This window comes from Eleutherodactylus coqui, chromosome 1, assembly GCF_035609145.1.
Source record: "Eleutherodactylus coqui strain aEleCoq1 chromosome 1, aEleCoq1.hap1, whole genome shotgun sequence".
Taxonomy (NCBI): domain Eukaryota; kingdom Metazoa; phylum Chordata; class Amphibia; order Anura; family Eleutherodactylidae; genus Eleutherodactylus; species Eleutherodactylus coqui.
The window spans coordinates 166,226,923-166,246,532 of NC_089837.1; the positions used below are offsets into that span (position 1 = coordinate 166,226,923).

The 19,610-nt window shown below is 46.3% G+C and overlaps 1 protein-coding gene across 1 annotated transcript in view; it reads right to left on the reverse strand.

Annotated features, from left to right (window-relative positions):
* The window catches only part of TDRP (testis development related protein), a 71,190-nt gene extending 62,403 nt beyond the window's left edge, over positions 1–8,787 (reverse strand). The window contains exon 1 of the mRNA XM_066603516.1: positions 8,550–8,787. Within this exon, the coding sequence (XP_066459613.1) occupies positions 8,550–8,627 (78 nt within the window). The 5' untranslated portion in view covers positions 8,628–8,787. The remainder of the gene's footprint in view (positions 1–8,549) is intronic.
* Between the last annotated feature and the right edge of the window lie 10,823 nt (positions 8,788–19,610).

Below are 19,610 nucleotides of genomic sequence, written 5' to 3' on the forward strand. Positions count from 1 at the left end.
AGTGTTTTAGTTTGGTCCAAAGGATGAAACCAAAACATGGAAACAGACTGGACCTGCAGGGCACATGTGACTGGGGCCTAACAGTGCAGTATATCATCCATATTTAGTAAATCTTATTCATACCACAGTCTCATACACTTGGCTATGTTGTAGAGAACCAGAATATAGCAAAATATAGCAGTGCTTGGTGACTTCTTTGTCCTTCGCATGCCTTCAATTTCATATTTCTGTTGGATTCCATAATCCAATGCCGGATTTTGGCCTTGACATACAAATAAAAGTGGCATGCTGTATCAGATGCAGTATGTACAAAGCTTTTCTCCCCGCAATTTTCGCCACATAGGGCACCTGACTGAGCAGTGTACGGTGCCACATAAATGCCACGCTGCTCCATAGTATAGCTCTTTACAGATGTCCAAGGTGGCGCAAGAAACAGCACATGTGAATGCACCCTGAAAGACTACTAAACTTAGAAATTAAGGCATACCCACACTTTCAGGTGACTTTTCAGAACAAGCTACCATGACACTTTTTACCAGCTCTCTCTCTACAGGCTTCATCTCTAATTCTTATCCAAAAGAAAAAAATTAAAATCTCTGCGCTCGTTTCGTAGGGGAGTGGAGCTCACTACCAGTATTTAAAGAGTATACATTTATTCAACATATAATGACAGGAATCAAAGAATGCCTGAGAATTTTTGCAAGGCGCTCTCTAAATTCTTCATCTCTAATTCTTAGTTTTCCTGAGCTAGTGGGTGGAGACAAGCCATTATGATGGCTCCCATATACTGCACACATAGGAGTGTAGTATATCTTTTCTATCACTCTTCAGTGCATACTCCTAAATATCTGCACAAAAGAAATTGTACAGCAGTACAGATGGGAAGCCAGTGGATGTAAAACAGTAAACACTATTAGCTTCTGCAGCATGTATATTTCATTCTCTCTACTCCTCCCTCTCCCTGAAGCTCCGTGCTTCTCCCCTACCCCCATAGACTTCTATGGGCAGCACGAGACAGCAGCAAGCAAAGAAACCCCTACCTTCTATAACTCATCTTGCTGTCTCTGTTACTAGAGACAACCATCACTTAACAACAGGCTTTTGGCAGTAAATATAGATGTTGTTGAGGGATAATGTGTTCTCACTCGTTTCCCAAACAGACCAGAGTGTCTCCATAATGTTCAGGTCTGATTACTGTGCTGGCCAGAATTCATCTTCATGCTCCTAAACCACATCTAGGCATAGCAAGCTGCAGGGATAGTGGCATTATCATCCTGGAAATGGCATTTCCGTGAGGAAACAGTGTTAGCACCAGTGGGTGGTCTTGATAGGTCAAAATGTTAGTATAGTTATTGGCAGTCCCTCTCCCAAACCATGATGGACCCACAACCATATATATATGGTTTTTTTTGTTGTTTTTTTTTTATATATATATATACACATTGGACTGGAGCCGTTTTACGCAAAAGACCACCTGAATAGCTGACAGGCAGTTTTGATACATGCATGTGGAGGAAAAATAATTATGGTCTAAGATTGCAAACGCCACATTCAGACTCAAGTATGAATGAAGTAAACTAGGTAATTAGTAAATGCCTATTTTGGATGTTTTATTGTGTTCGACTATGTTGTAAATAAGTACAAAGATAAGCATTAACAAATAAAATAAAATCCACACATGTGCCCTATTTTTGAAAAATACTGTAAATGACTTAACTGTACAAAAATATAAGCTGTTCCAGTCTTATCTCTTAACATTCCACGGAGCGAATTTAGATTAATCCGCACATAAACAGTTTTTCCTTTGTGTCAGCGAGGACACAAAGGTGGTTTTACATCAGCGTTCCACCACAGACCCTGCACAAAATACTGGAAGAAAAAGTGCTGCATGCGGACAACCGAGTGTAAAGCGAACAGACCCCATTATAGCCAACGAGGTCCATTTGGTGCTGTTCAGTTCCGTTCTACAATTGAGCCGTTTGGCCACGGCGCATCCCCTTTTCTCCTTCCTAAACGGAGCAAGAAAGTGGAACCCCTGATGCAGATGTGAAGTCACCCTAAGGCCGCCTGCAGACAAGCGGGTCAGATCTGGCAGCGAGAAATCTCGCCGCGCGATCCGACCCCAGAGCCTGCAGGGACGAGCGCGTACTCACCCGCGCCTGGCGGCCCCGGCTCTTTAATGTGCCAGCTGCCGCGCAGCCGGCGCATGCGCAGACCGGAGCCGGCGGCCAGGTGAGTGCGTGCCCCGCAGAAAATTAGAACATGCCGCAGTTTGTTTGCCGCGCGAGATTTCGCGCGGCCAAACCGCGGCCGTCTGCATAGGAGTGCGTATTGTAATGCACTCCTATGCAGACTTTCAGCGGCAGAAATCCCGCGGGAAATCACGCGGCGGGATTTCCGCTCGTCTGCAGGCGGCCTTAGGCTACTTTTACACAGACACGCCAAAACAAAAACTTGCCTGCGAGTTTGCACAGTCTAGAGGCTCAGTTACAGCAAATGCTGCAGAATACCATACAGAACCTGTATGCCTCCATGCCCACCTGTATCACATCTTACATCCAAGCTAGAGGCAGTGCAACAGGGTACTAAAGCCTCCATGCCTGCCCATTTCACATCTTACACCCAAGCTAGAAGCAGTACAACAGAGTACTAGAGCCTCCATGCCCATCTGTATCACATCCTGTATCCAAGCTAGCGGCGGTACAACAGGGTACTAGAGCCTCTATGCCCACCTGTATCACATCTTACATCCAAGCTAGAGATGGTACAACAGGGTATTAGAGTCTCCATGCCCACCTGTATCACATCTTACATCCAAGCTAGATGCAGTACAACAGGGTACTAGAGCCTCCGTGCCCACCTGTATCACATCTTACATCCAAGCTAGAGGCAGTACAACAGGGTACTAGAGCCTCCGTGCCCACCTGTATCACATCTTACATCCAAGCTAGAGATGGTACAACATGGTACTAGAGCCTACATGTTCATCCGTATTATTTCTTTTATACAAGCTAGAGATGGTAACACATGGTACTAGAGCCTACATGTTCATCCGTATTATTTCTTGTATACAAGTTAGAGGTGGTACAACAAGGTACTAGAGCCTCCCTTCAAGTGTTCAGTTTTCCACAATAAATTCCTCTTTTTGCTCTGATATCGTAATCACTTAGGGCTCTTTCCCACGAGCATATATCGGCCGGCGTTTTCAAGGCCATTATCTGGGGCGTTGAAGCACGTGAATGGGCCCACAAATTTAACGTTTGTGCGCCCGTTCACACGGCATGGAACCCGGCGCATATGCGACGAGGTCACCATGCCCTCGCCCCTTTCCCCTCCCTCCCCATCGCAGGCTCACCTCTGCTTGTTCTTTGCAATGGAAGGGGGTGTGGGCGGAGCCAAGTGTTGCTCAAACCGCCTCCTCCCATTGATGGCTGTGCACAAGGGACGCCTCTTCTCCGCAGCCAGCAATGAGAGGAGGCGGGATGAAACGACAATTAGCCCGCCCCTGTCCCACCCCCTTCCATTGCAAAGAATGAGTAGGTAGGAGAGGAGAGGTGAGCCTTTATGAGGGGAGGAGAGCAGAGGGAGGGAGTTTAGCAGCCACGCTGCTAAACTCCCCCACACCTCCGACTGCTGCCATGGGCTCCCATAGGAGCCCATGCAGCGTCTGACGTATTCCGGCCCAAAAGATAGTTCCAGGACTATCTTTTGGGCCCAATGTAAAAACGCCCGGCGCTATATTGACCTGGCCGGTCGCTTTTACATCTCAGGAATACGGCCATGTAATCTGATGCATTGGAATCCAATGCATCAGATCACAGCGTATATCAGTCGGCCGTGAATACGTCCGGCCGATATACGCTCGTGGGAAAGAGCCCTTAAAACGTTACAAATCAGACAAAAAGTTTCATTCGATTTTGACAATTCCATTTTTGTTTGACTTCGAGTATATTTGGATTCTTCTTTGCATTGAAGCAACCATGTATCTCTGAAGGCATTCTGTCACTTGAGAGGTTTTTTATGGGAGGAAGCTTTAAAACATATGATAAACTATTTTTAACTAATAATTATTCCCCTGCGCCCCACTTACACCAGGTCAGACCGGCTTTGTTTTTAGCCTCCACCAGGTTCATCAAAGGGTTGCTTTTCTGCAGGTAGATCTGGCATACATACCAAGTCTAATTAAGACACTTCCTACATTACTTGTTTTTTTATATGGAGCAACCTATACTTAGCTGACATAGGAATGTCAGTAAAACCTTTATAGTACTACGGTTAGGCACTACTGCTCATGCAACACGGAGCCCAGCAGTATAGAAATATGTCATCCCATGATTGGCAAGGAGGTGTCCCTTCCCAAATGATCAGCTTACAGCCCTGGATGCCAGTAACCTGGTACCATCAGGGAAAGCGCTGGGCAGAAGTCAATAAGCAACCATGTAAATACAATATCCCAGTGCTTTGCAGAGGCTAACTGCTCTAATAGAAGACCCCCAAGCAGACTCCATTAGCCCTAATTACCCTAATAATCAATTTCCCACTAGAGGCATGGACTGGAGATAGCATGACCAACATTTAAACAGTGAGGTCCAACTGTAGGACCCCACAATGATCCTAGGAACAGAGGTGGGAGATATCAGCTGAGTGAGCGGATTAGTCTATATGCAATTAGGTCTCCATTGTTTCACACACATCACGTTGTCATGTTTTCAGTGGCAACTTCTGCTGCACTGCGGACAGAAGTTAGTTAAAAGTGAAATCCAAAGATTAAAGTGCCAACGCACATACCAGTTTGGTTTGTAATAATTCTCTAAGATTATTTGGGCAAGTGGCAATTTTATCAATAATTTACAGACTCACTGCATGGTGTCCTTTTTGGTCAGTGGCATTGCTATAGGAGTTGTGATTGCAATGGACCCCCTAAGTCAGGGGACCCAAAGGCCCCCCTCACCACAGCTGTTGGTCCCCTCACAGCTCTGGTATATAGAGTAGAACAACCCTTGGTAGCCTAGTGGGCATCATGCCAAGTAGAGTATTAGCCAGCTCCTCTGCCATCTTCCTCTATTAGTGTAGTAGTCGCAGAGGAGGGAGGAACCAGCTAGTACTCTCTGCTCGGCGTGATGCCGGATAGGCTGCAGCAGCTACGCGAGCTACACAAGGTTGTTCTGCTCTGCATGCCCGGAATGTGAAATGCAGGAGGCAGAGAGGGGGCACACTATTAGTGGGACCCACCATTAGAGGGACACAGAGGGGTCATGTTTATTTTTAGAGGGAATTTTAGACATTATTACCTTATGGGGGTGCATAGAGGGGAATTGCTACGTGAGGCATAAATGGGATCCTACTATATGGTATGCAATATTACTGTAAAGCACAATGGATATAGTATTTTTTATTTTTTTGAGGGTACTATGGAAAAATTATTACTGTGTGGATATACTTTGTGCTGCATAAGGGCGCCTACCCACTTGCGATTTTTTTTCCTGTGATGTTTTGCGTTTTTTCTCAAGAGCAATTAGTATAGAATGTGTTCTTGTCCATCTGGGTTTTTTTTCCGTTTGGTGGGGTTTTTTCACATAGGAACTGTCAGTTGCATATGTCTCCTTATTTTTCTCTTAATGCACCCATGATTGTCAATGGAGGGCTGCAAAAAACGCGCAAAAAACGCAGCGGAAAATGCGCAGAAACCGCCGCGTTTTTCACGCGCGAAAATCGGCAACGCAAGTGCGTAGGCGCCCTAAAAGGGGACATTAGTACTGCATGGAGCACAAGCTCAGGCATTATTACTATGGGAAGGCACTGAGGGATATTCGGGGTAGCAATATGGGCATAGGTAGGTTGTGGCTAGAAGAAGTCTTCATAATAACCTGGGCTTGGATAGAGAAGAAAAAGGAAAGCGATTGACTTCAAATCACAGAAGATGCGATCACTGGAGGTAACAGCACTGTAATCACTATCATTATGTAGAACCGGTATCTATTTTACAGTGACTGCATTATTTAGAGGTATAGAACATGCAAATACAAGTGAATGTGTAGCGTTTGTGTATATTAGACCGCACATGGCATAGTACATAGATACTGTCTGATGCGAGTTGTGCCAGAGTCTCTCAGGCAAAAACTCAGTTATGGCTAGGCATCTAGCCTAAGGCCCTAGTCACATGGTGGAATTTCACTTGTGATTAAGACAAATCCACATTGTTTTAGCATTCTATGGAAGTCTGCATGGTAGTTTGTACAGCATGCACTTTTTGCTTGTGGATTTTCAAATCCGCAATGCCAAAATAAGAGCTGACATGTTAATTTTTGGTGCCATGTCCATGCCAAATCCATACAGAAACTGCATCAGGCAGTGACTGCTCACAGATTAGCCTCATTTAAACTGTATGAAAAATCTGTAGCAGAACTCAGGACAGCAGCCTCATGGATCTACCTCGGATTGAAGTGTTTAATCCAGCCCGTTCTCTTTTGCACAAGAAAAGACTAGAAGCAATGGGATGAAACTGAAAGGGGGGAGACACAGATTGGATATGAGAAAAAACGTTGACAGTGAGGGGGATCAATGAGTAGAACAGGTTACCACAGGAGGTGGTGAGTTCTCCTTCAATGGAAGTGTTCAAACAAAGGCTGGACAAATATCTGTCTGGGATGATTTAGTGAATCCTGCACTGAGCAGGGTGTCGGACCCAATGACCCTGGAGATCCCTTCCAACTCTACCATTCTATGATCCATGTGGGAAAAATCCAGCACAATCTGGCAATACACCTTGTGAACATTCCCTGAGGCCCCTGCACATTAGTGTATTTGGGCAGTGTGCTGTGATATGCCTATGAGGCTATGCATATTGATGTACTAATGCCCTCAAAAATAAGAAAAAAAAAAAAATCATCGCATGTCCTATTCCTGCCCATATAAAAGACGAGAAATAGGACATGCTCATGCGCTATGTCCATCTATGTTGCGCAGCACATGGACTAGTGTCCGTGTACTTTCTGAGGGTACTTTTACACGGGTCAAAAGTCATCCAAAGAGCGATTAATGGCGACCATCATACTGTGTAAACATGGGACCAGACAGGGAAAGTGTGCAAGAATCGCTCACTTATTGATGTTCGGTTTTAACCCAAGACTAAACTCAGGCAACTGTTGGCCTGTTTGAATAGACAGTCATTCATTTATTTATGAACGATTGCCTGTGTACTATGAATGGAGACTGGCGGCTGGAAGAGATCTCTGGCGCGCTCCTCCATTCAGTGAGCAGACGTAAGAACACAGGAGCGATAACCACTGGGACAAGTGCCTTACAGTTGTCCCACGTAGAAGTACCCCAATACGAATTGTGCCAGAACCTCTTTAGGTACAGCTCGCCATCACGACTGCTGTGCATATAGCCTAAAAGGACATTTTTTTCTGCTACAATTGCCACTTGTATTGCTATGCCGGTTAGGGCCCTTTTACACTCAACAATATCGTTCAGATTCTCGCTGAATCGCGGGAATCTGAACAATAATCAGTCTAAATGCCGCCAGTGACTGAATGACAAAAGTTTGTCAGTTAATCAGTTTCTGCAGGTATAAAGTCCAAACGACCATCTATGAACAAACGGCCTGTTTACTGTCAATGGAGGCGGGTAGAAGCGATCTCCGGCTCGCTCTGCCTCCATTCACTGAGCGATCATTGCTGTGAAAGCACAATTATGGCTGGGAAGACTGTTGGTCACTTAAGCGCCTGACAGTCGTCCCATGTAAAAGGGCCCTTAGTTTAGACCACCTTTTACTTGGCGTAGTTTATGACAATTATTGCAGCAAAATTTAGCAGAGTACAAAAGTACAGAAGCGATCACCGCCGGGACAACTGTCAGGTGCCAAAACACCCAACCTGTGCAAAAGAACCCTTAATCATCAATCCAAGCAGGACTTGACCTTCAGATCTAAAAGTTTAACGTAACTTTTAATAAGTTTTGAAAACTTTCAAAAGACTTTTGCTGTGTTTAGATAAAAGAATACCAACTGTTTAGTGGCTTAAAATAACATTCTGCAACAAGTTATCAGACAGCTTAGAAATCTGCTACATCTGTACATAGAATAAAATAGAACATGACCTAAGAAATAACACAGCAATGACAACTAACACCCATGTTATACCGTCCTCTTCTGGAGTGGTCTCAGCACTCAGAGAGGAAACATTAACAAAGTAAAGGAAGAAGTCAGGAAGTGGAACAGAATGGGACAAATGGCTACAGACCAGGTCACGTCTTATATAGTAGTATGACCTGCCATGACAACCAGTGATTACACTGGGGGGTGTTCAGTCAGCGATAACCCTGTAGCTGCCGGCCACAGATAAGGGCCAGTGGCCGAGTCATCATGTCTGCAAGGAGTGCAGCTTGCAGTAGGTGTGTACACGGTGCAAGCAGCCATCACTCAGCCTGCTGACAGCTCCTTGCATGGAGAACAATGGTGACAACTTCACAGCATTGATGACACATGTAGCAGAGCCGAGGAGGTCATGCCCAGGGCGAGCTCTGCTACTTAGGACAGGAGAGGGTACCTGCGGGTCCGGCGGAGCCTGCGCCTCTTCATCAGGGCTGTCCTCTATGAGAACTCTGCTCTTGTTCAGCTTCCACATGCTGCGGCTCCGGGCCTGTGTGCGGAGAGAGAGTGCGGTCACACGGGGCTGGCGGCAGCAACTTTACACAGCAGTAACTCCATCCCGGGCGGGCAGGAGGCGGGAGCGGGGAGGGGTTACACGGGGAGATGGAGATAACACACCGGCACATACACAACAATGCATGGAATGAGGGGGGAGGCGGCCGGCCGACACTTCTACCTCACAGTGCGGGGAGCATGGCGCAGTACGTGGCAATACCATGTACCTCCCCCAGCGGCCTGCCAGCAGGGGGGCAGCGCTGTGGAGAGGCCATTCACACGGAGCGATTACGCTCAAAATTAGTTCAAGCGAGCGAAAGTGCGCAATAAGCGATCAGTGGGAATGCAAAAAAAATGTCGGTCACGGTCGTTTATGGTGACTTTTCAGTCAGCTTAAAAAACCTCGCTGGCTTGTCGCTCCGTGTAAACACTCCACACAGGAGGTGAAGCGCTGACGAGCTTAGCGGACGTGTCAGGGGGAAGTCTCTCTGTGTAAACGCTCTGCACGAGCGCCGACGACCTTAGTGGTGACCTCAGCGCTCGTGTAGTCGTCCAAAAGACTGTAAAAGGGGCTGCACCAGGGGGAATCCATTGTAATGGGGGACACGGGAAAATATCTGCACACCTCCAACACCTGCTGCGCGGCCAACATATATCAGCCGGCCGATAAATTGGTCAAACTACCACATCCAGCGGGAATGTGAGCGATTGACGTTCAGTGTAAACGCACGCCCAGCTGATCACTATTGGTCGCTTCTCGTTCTGCGTTTAGTCTGTGTATAATGGCAAACGGCGGATTGTTCCGTGTACACAGGCAGTCGTTCACTTACGTACGACTGCCTGTTTACTGTGTGGCAGCGGTGGGCTGAGATGATCCCCGCCGCTCCATCTCCGGCCACCGAGCGATGCTTGCTCCCATGTGGGAATGTATCGCTGGGACGGGCGGTCGGACATCTGCGCCCCACAGGTCATCCTGTGTAAAAGGAGACTTACGTGGAGCCGACGCCAGTTCTTTTATTGCTCCATAAAAGAAATGGAAGCAGATTTTTCAACAGCACCCATGCGGATCCATGTGTCTCCATGGTTACAGACTACAAACTCTCTGTATAAAGGAGTTTTCCAGGACTTAACGGGGTTTTCCAGGGAAACAACTACTGATGACCAATCCTCAGGGTAGGTTATCAATAGTTAGTCTCCAGCAATAAGTGGATCGCCCAGCCGGACAGTGTCATGGCGAATGGCAGCAAAAGAGCACTAGCTGGCTTCACTGCCATTGAAATCAATGGGAACTGAAGTGGCTATTAGGCCCGGCTCACACGACCGTGGTGGATTCCATATGCAGGAGGCCCGCAGCGGATTCTGTCTGTGATCCCGGCTGCTGACACCGCATACGGCGTGTAATTGTATTGCGTATGACCGCTTACACACGCAGGTGGTCATGCGCAGTACAGCTTTTTTTGTTGTATTTCCCACACTGTCATGATGCGGGTACCCACAGTCCGCACACAATATAATTGTGAATGGGCTACGGGTATATCAGCGACCGTAGAGCACAATGGGCGCTACGGTCATGGATTCCGCGGTAGAATCGAGTATGCTGCGATTTTTCTAATGCTGGTGGAATCCGCAAGTGTGAAGGAAACTTTGAAACTACATGTCTTTCAATGCTCGCTTATTACTGAGGATCGTCCGTGCCGACAGCGATCGCAGAATCCACAATTTAAATCCCGTAGTGGAAGAGTAATAGCCACTTCGGTCCCCATTGATTTCAATGGGAGTGAAACCATCTAACGCGCATCCGCTGCCATTCTGTATGACACACGTCCAGTCTGCTGCACTGACAGCGGGCCAGGTGTTTACATTGCGTATGTACAGCGTTTATACACAACGCCGCTAAGCCAAACTGAGCATGGCAGCGTGCGTGAGATAAGCTGTCATGTGCAGTGAAAAAGTCGCTGCAATACACCAGCTTACACAGTGCTATAACAGTGCGTTATGTGCGCAGCATTTTACAACACGCTCGTATGACCCCGGCCTTTGGGTGATTTCACATCTGCGTCCAGTTGGAAATTCGTCTCAGATGTAGCTGAAAATACTGGAGGACAAAGCACTGCATGCAGCGCTTTTTCTAACGTCCAAAAGCCAGTCAGCTTCGTGGAAGCGGTCGGACCCTATTATAGTCAATTGGGCGTTTGGTTCTGTCCAGAGACGGAAACCAGAATCCCATTGCAGGTGTGAAAGTACCCTTTCATCTAGGAACAACTGCCTGTGTACTCTGGAGGAAAGCGGCCGTCCGGAAGAGATCTCTGCCACATTGCCCATTCAGAGTGCCTTCACACTTGTGATCGCGATATCGCTGCGTTTTTGTAACACAAATGTCAATAGGACTTTCTAATCTTAAAACGTATCACACAAAAATTGCGCTTTGCGATTTTTTTGCAATGCATTTTCAACATTAGAAAGTCCCATTGACATTTGCATAAAAAAACGCAGCGATATCGCAAGAGTGAAGGCACTCTCATTCAGTTAAAGATTCACTCTTGTGTGAAAGCACGCTTCCCTTCCCTTTGAGAAATCCATCCCAGTATTAGTGACCTCTACTATGAAGAACCCAGTTCTGTAGCTCGTCCCCTCCAGGCTCTGTGTTCTGCACTTTTCTCCTGGCCTCCAGGTCACATGACCAGCACCCTGAGAACGAAATCGCAAGTTTGTGTGTTGCGATGTGATAAAAAGGAGACTCCATAGGGAAACATGGGCTTTAAAAAAAATTGTAAAACGCAGAAAGATAGGACATGTTGCGATTTTTAAATCTTGCAACATCGCATGAGTGAAAACATCGTAAATGGGAATGAAACCATTGAAAATCATTGGTTTCATAATTCTGCCTTTTCACTCACTCTTGCATTGCGCAAAAATCATGTAATTTTATGGCAAGTGTGAAGGCACCCTGACATTTTCATGGCCGGCCGATATACGCTGCCATCTGATGCATTGGATTCCAATGCATCAGAACACACAGACATATTCCCGCGGCGTAAAAGCGCCCGGCTGGGCGCTCTTACGCCTGGCAGAAGAGATAGTCCTGGAACTATCTTCTTGGCCGGACTACGGCCGCTGACATAGACTCCTATGGGAGCCAATGACAGCGGCTGAAGAAGGGAGGTGGGAGGGAGTTTAGCAGTGTGACTGCTAAACTCCCTGCCCCTTCTCTTCTCCTCTCTCCTCCCCTCCGGCTGTTTGCAATGGGAGGGGGTGGGACGGGGCAGAGCCCCCTCCTATTGCTGGCTGCGGGGAGGAGGCTGGAGCTTAGCTCGGCCCCCGTGCCATCCCCTCCCATTGCAAACAGCTTAAGGGGAGGAGAGAGGAGGTGATTCGGCAAGGGGGAGGGAAGGGGAAGACAGCTTAGCAGAGTTAAGCTGTCTCCCCCCACCCGACGGTAAATACGCCAAGCCCGTGCATCAGAAGGTAGCGTATATCGGGCAGTCGTGAAAATGCCAGCCGATATACGCTCATGTGAAGGCACCCTGAGGGTGCTTTTAGACGGGGTGAGAAATCATTTGCCCAAAGCAAACGATGTCACAGTTTGCTCACTCACTCTTTTACAGGATCATTCAGCTTGTTGTACCAGTGAAGGAGAACAACTGAATGATTGGGATTTAAACTGAACGATTACCAAATGAGTCAACGATGATTTTCATGCTTGCATGAAATGAGCGATTAGCAAATTAATGATTGTTCATCTTTCGATCGCTGGCCGTCTTTACACAGAACAATATTATTATAATGATAATTATCATTCAAATTCGAATGATCTGGGGATCTTTTGAATCATCGCTCCGCGTTAAAGTTCCTTAAGTTTGCACTGTCTAACTTTTAGAATATATTTACACAGTGGGTTCTGCAGCTGAATCTGCCTGTAAACCTACGTCAGAAGTCTGCAGCTGTTCTGCCACGGTTCTTGCTGTTGACCCACATGCGGAGTTAGCCCTGCCAATGAGCAAAACCCACATACATATCCACGCAGCTCCATGGAAAGAAGTACACAGCGAGGGCGACACGAGTTACAGAAATGGACTGTTCACTGCAGAAGTCACTGACTGTATTTTTCATGGCCGGTTTTTTAAAAACGCAGCATGATGTATTTTTTGTGTTTTTGCCTCCATATTGCTAATATTTTTTATTGGGCAAATACGGATCAGTATTTGCCCAGTAGAAAATTAAAATATACGGAGGCAAAAGTAGATCAAATACTGATGCGGTTGTAATGTCATCTTTAGCACGTCCGTATTACGGATCCGCATTACAGACAGGTTACAATATGCTTGTCTGAAAACAGCTTTAGGCCGGCTGCACGCGGCCGTGACAGGCTCCGCTGTGGAATTCCGCGGCGGAGTCCGTCACGGCGCCCCCCAGGAGACCCCAAACTTACCTGCGGATCCGGCGTCCTCGCTCCTGCATGACGCTTCCCCGCCCACCTCCACCGCGTCATATGACACGCCCACCGCGTCACATGACGCGGCCGGCCATGTGATATGACGCGCCGGCCGCGTCATAGGACGCGGCGGCGGTGGGCGGGGAAGCGGTTTCACACTATCTTCCGCTGTGCTACAGCAGCTGATACTCCTCCCTCTATATCTGTCCCCGGCACTGGCTCTAGTCTTTGCTGTGTTTGTTTACAGGTTGCAGTCAACCTCTGAAGTCTCATAAACCTGCAGCTACAGCCAGTGACAGCGTTAATTGATGAGCGCTGTTATTGGCTGTAGCAGCTTGTTTGCAGACAGGTCAGACTGACCGCAGCCTATGAACAAACAACACAGTGGAGACCAGAGGGACGAGTGGGGAAAGGTACCAGCTGCTTTGTTACTTTACACCATGGTCGATGCACCTTCACATATCCCAGACAATTCCTTTAAGATAAGTCATGAATATCAGATAGACAAGGGATGACACCCAGCAGCTCCACTAGTCAGATGTTTGAAGGGGCCAGGGTTTTCATGTAAACCCTCTGGCCTCTTCATGATATACAAGGCACAGCGCCGTACATTGCATAGCAGCTGTGCCTGGTATTTGAGGTCAATCCGATTCACTTTAATCGGACTGAGCTGCACGAAGACCATGTGACAAATGAATGCCACAGCGCTGGCCAAAGATGAGGTATCAATGCCGCCCAAGCACCATGGCTCCTTTCAACAGCTGACTGGCAGGGGTGCCAAGAGTTGGACCCCATCAATTTGATATTGATGACTTGTATGAAGGATAGCTTATGAATATTTAATTCCCAGAAAACCCCCTTAGGGCTTCTTCACACGAGCGTAATTTTGTCACGTTATGCAGCCGTGATAATCACGACCGCATGACGGGATGAAACAAAATCACTGATTTTAATGGTTTTGTTTTTATTAGCGGTATTCTCGCCCCTAATAGTACAGGCGAGTCCTATCTTTCCTCCACGGAGTTAATACTACATGTAGAAAAGATAGGGCAGGATCTATTGTCCCGCTGTTTTATTCAAATTTGCGCAAACTAATGCAGAGTTTGAAAAGTCCAAGAAGAAGAAAAAACCCTGTTTGTGCACAATTACACTCCATAGCACCGATTGCATTTGCGCATACAGCCATCTGTTTTTACCCGCAATGCTATAGTCATACTCTCTCCTGTCTGCTCCTATATCTTGACAAGCTATCAAACATACCAGTATATTTCTTTCTAGAATGCTCTACAAGAAAAAAACAGTACATGGGGTTGTTTATCCGGGTCTTGTAAACAGGTAGGAATTTTCAAACGTTGTTCCAGGGATTATTCTCACTGCCATTATGGAGACAGGAAGGAACTTTTTCCCCCAAGGTGGCTAAATGGCTTTGCCTCATTGGGGGTTTTTTTGCCTTCCTTTGGATCAACAAGGGGGGGTGGAAACAGGCTAAACTAGATGGACATTGTCTCCTTTCAGCCTAACATACTATGTGGGGACAAACTAATACAAAACAGCATTCAGTCAATAGCAGCCTACTGTTTCCAGATAGCAACAGTAATTTTTTTCTACACTGCAATAAAGTGGTCGCTAGAAATCTTTGACGAAAACCCCTAAAAAGTTGCCAATTGGTGTAAAAATGAGATTATCAAAGTTTCAGCTTGATCGGATAACATTAACACATGCCTCATCAACCTTGGGCCTCTTTCCTATGGCGATAAAGTCGTGCCATTTTGTTGCGTTGCTACAATGCCACAAATCGCATGTATGTGAAGCCCATGCTTTCCTATGGGTTTATTCAAACATGCGATGTTTTATAGCATGCGACATCTCAACACAAAAACCTTGCGATATGCCCGCGACTCAGGAGGTTTTGTAGCCCATGTTTCCCTATGGAGCCTTCCTCTCTGTTGCATCACATGAAAACGCGATTGCAACTTTGAAAATTCCCTGCCTCCTGGAAGCGCTGCCTCTGATTGGCTGACGCTCAGCCAATCACAGCCAGCGCTCGATGAACCAATCACAGCCATTCATCGAGCACTGGCTCTGATTGGCTAAGTGTCAGCCAATTACAGCCAGCGCGGCCAGAAGAGATGAAGAAGACCAGTGCCGGGGAAGGAAGGCAGCTGTAGTGGAGCCCTGGACAGCGCTTCTAGGTGAAGTATACTTTTAAAAAAAATTATGCAGTTAGGGATTATTTTAAGGGTAGAGCTTATAAAACCTCGCATGTGGTGCTACAAAGTCCAATGACTTTGTAGCGCTTCAAAATCGAAGAATTGCTGCGAGAAGAAGCAGCGATATCGCATGGACCAGCTATGAAATATCGCAGCGATTTTCTCACACTGATGCCGTGTAGCTAGTGTGAAAGCAGTCTTAAAGTATTCCAAAACAGCTATTTTTCTAAACAAATTGGGGGGTTTCCACTATAAAATTTGAACGGTTTATCCAAGTAATGTGTTATTTTTTTCGTTTGTAGAGAATGTTCCTGCCTTCAATTTTCACTCCCCCAACTTGTTTGACAAATATACATATCCAAGATTTCTTTTTTATGGACTTGACCCAGAAAATTGACTTAAAAAAAAAATGTAAAACTTCGCCACAAACATAATAAAATCACTTTTTAACCATGCTTTTGTTGTTCGTTGAATTCTTTGCATTCCATCACATCTGAGTAATGTTTTATTATAAGTTTTTTAAATGTATATTTTTTAAATATATATTTCTTGTTTTCCAGAGCTGTAAGTAATAATGGATCCAGAATAAAGATGAGCGAGCGTGCTTGTTTAAGGCTGCTGCTCAAGCGAGTAGCAGTCTTTTTGAGTAACTGTGTACTCACCGGAGCAGTATGCGGGGGGGGGGGGGGAGGGGCGGCGGAGGCCAGCGGGGGGGGGGGGGGGGGAGGGGCGAAAGAGAGATCTCTGTCACTCTCCCTCCCGCTCCCCCCTGCTGCCCCCCGCATGCTGCTCCGGCGAGTACACAGTTACTCGAAAAGACTGCTGCTCGCTCGGGCAGCAGCCTTAAACAAGCATGCTCGCGCATCTCTAATCCAGAACCTTCAACTTCGTCCTCTACAGCTACAAGTGGTTTAAGTTAGAGGCAGAACGACAGGATTTTTCTGATTGGATATATGTCCCAGCAAAACCAATGGGCAAGTTTTACGCAGTTTGTTTTACAATAAACGCCAAATTAAATTAGAAACCAGAGATGCTGCAAGGCTCACAATCTAGGAAGTTCTACTTTTTTGGCAGAAAGCTTAGATACCTACCAAACATTTGAAAGATTGTATTGCAAAGCATGAAAAACTTCACAAGGAGTGGAGAAAACTGCAAAAAATGCAACCAAAAGTGTAAGTCAAGCTCAAAGTAAGAAAGTGGAAGCTCTTAAAGGGGTTGTTCCGTGCAAGCAAGCGGTGTTAAGCATTTCTGTATGGCCATATTAATGCACTTTGTAATATACATCGTGCATTAAATATTGGCCATACAGAAGTTATTCACTTACCCCCTCCGATGTTGGCGTCCCCGTCTCCATGGCGCCGACCGAAGCCTTCTTCTCCCTCGATTAGACGCGCTTGTGCAGTCTTCTCTTCTGTTCTGTTGAATGGGGCCGCTCCGGCGTGCTCGCGCCGCAGAGGTCTTATTAAAGGAGAAATGGATATTACTACAGGGAAAGGGCATTATGGATATTTATTACTACAGGAGGGGGTATTATGGCTATTCATTACTACGGGGATTGAATGGCTATTCATTACTACAGGTGACAGAATGGCTATTACTACAGGTGAAAGAATTTTAGCGATTTATTACTACATGAACCATCATAGCTATTACTATAGGGGACTAGTATGGCTACTTATTACTACAGTTGGACAGTATGGCTATTTATTACTATAGGGGGCATTATGGCTATTAAAGCAGGGGTGTTATGGGAATAACTACATGCAGATGGTACAGCTACTTATTACTGTAAGGGACATTATGGCTATTAATTACTACTGGGAACATTATGGCTATTTATTACTACAAGGGGACAGTACAGCTATTTATTACTACAGGAGGACAATATTGCTTCTTATTTGTAACAGGAGGACAGTGCAGATCATTGTTCATTACAGGGGTACAGTGTGGCTTGTTATTCATTACACAGGAGGAAATCACACTGCTAAACAGTATTTAGGGGAACCCATGTGTGGCACTATTCAAAGTTTATCTTTATATAGGGATTATGAATATGAAAAAGCAAAGAACCAAAGACATCTGTGTGGTAACCTCCGAAGAGACCTGTCGGTCTAGACTGGATGGAGAAGAAAGTAATACAAATTGGAGATGACATCATGTGAGTCACAATTACATTGTTTATTCTGCTTCTGATCAGTCCTGTAGTCACTGTATGGTCTGTAGAGTGATGATAGGTAGTAGCATTCTTGTTTGTGAACTGGCAACAACCATCATACTTTATCATTGTTCAGGTCATATTAGGAAGTGAAAACCTAGATAGCAGAGGCTGACTTGGCCTCACAGTTTATCCCTTTATTGATCTTTATGATCTTGGTACTTAGCTTGGCTCTGGTACTTATTGTATTTACCCAAAACATAACAGCCAATGAATACTTTCAACTTTAAAAGTAAAGCAAAATTCATTGCAGTATGTATTGCGTGCCACTATTTTTCCCGTAGTATTGGGAAGGGGGAGGGCTGGCCTGCATTGAATAGATAGCATCAAGGAGTGTGCTCCATTTCCAGCAGTAAGCAGTGCCCCACATGCCAAACTACACTACATAGGTAGAATATAGGTTACCATGGGTTCGCTTGGCATTGTTTTGATGCAGAGTGCCAAAACCATGCCCTGTTTTTGTTACTCTGTCTGTTTGTGTATGGACGTAACATGTGTATATGTCTTATTTTTCTTTTTCGTCGGTGAAGTAATGCTTTGGGGGGGACTTGGGTGGAGCAGGAAAGGGGCACCACTTCACTATTCCCTTAGGCAGCAGAAAGGCTAGGGGCACCCTGATGTGCAGTTATAGATCAAGTAGCCCAAACCCGCAGTCCGAGTGTAATTTCACTAATAAAGCTAATGTCTGGTTAGTTGCTCATTATAATATTGTATTTGTGTATATTCCTGTTTCCCGGAGACTGCACAAGGTTTTACGGATAAGCCAACTGCAACATTGTAAATCAGGCTTCACTGGTAATAAGCTGTTAAATGACCCAGAACCTTTTATTAGGGAAATCAAACTCTGTAAATGAGGCATATCTGTGAGGTTGAGGTACTAGCAAAATAAACTGAAGTAGCATGCCAATTAAAATAAATGGCTTATGCTGAAAGTAATGTATGACATCAAGCACACAGTGTTGTACGCGCCCAGGACAGCAGAGTATGCGCACAGAGGAAAATTGCCGTACAGTCCGCTGCTGGAAGTCGGGATTCACAGGGGTGGCAGAATGTCCCCTAGGCCACTACAGATAGTCCCCGACTTGCGAACATTCGACTTACGAATTTCGCTAGATACGAACTATCTCTTCTGCACAGTATGATGTAATGCTATGGCATTACATCATACTGTGCAGGGACCGGACAAGCTTCTATCAAGCCTGATAGAAGCCTGTCCGGTCAGATCGCGGGACACTGCGGTTGCTAGGCAGCCGGGGGCCTTCTGAAAGGCCCGAGGGCTGTCTATGTAGAGCGCCTATCAAGCCGTGCGCTTGATGGGCACTCTGCATAGACAGCCCTGGGGCCTTTCAGGAGGTCCCCGGCTGCCTAGCAACCACACAGCGTCCCGCGATCTCATCGTGGGACGCGGTACGGGCCCCCTGAACGTCGGGTGCAGGCTGTTTCTTACAGCGGGCACCCGGCGGCAGCAGTTCCGACGAGCCGCGCCGCTCGGCGGAACTGTTAACACTCTAAATACCGCTGTCAGAGCGGTATTTAAAGTGTTAACAGTTCTGACAAGCGGCACGGCTCGTCGGAACTGCTGCCGCCGGGTGCCCGCTGTAAGAACAGCCGGCACCCGACGTTGTATGGAGCGGGATCCACCTGCTCCATACCATTTGTTCGACTTGCGAACAAAACGGACTTGCGAACGGGCTCCCGGAACGGAACCTGTTCGCAAGTCGGGGACCACCTGTACTTGTCTTCATTAGAGTGAGGGTTCATAGGGTCTGTAAGCTTGGACACCCATGAATCACTAGAGTACGTTTTTTTAGGGGATACTGAAGCAAAAGTAAAATTAAATGGTTATTAACCCCTGAACAAACTTTGCATAAATCAATAGTACAGACAAATATAAGGAAACCTTTTAAGATATAGTGTGGCAATGCCTCAGTTGGAGGTAGAAAGGAATATTGCAAACATATCAGCTGCTGGCAACACATACGCTTAGTGCTATGGCAAATAATAAATGCTTACTCGTCAAGGTGCCAACTACACAGTAGTTCCCTCACTACTAACATAGTGGCCTAGCGCCACTACACGTACCCAACAGGGTGTTAGTCTGGAGAC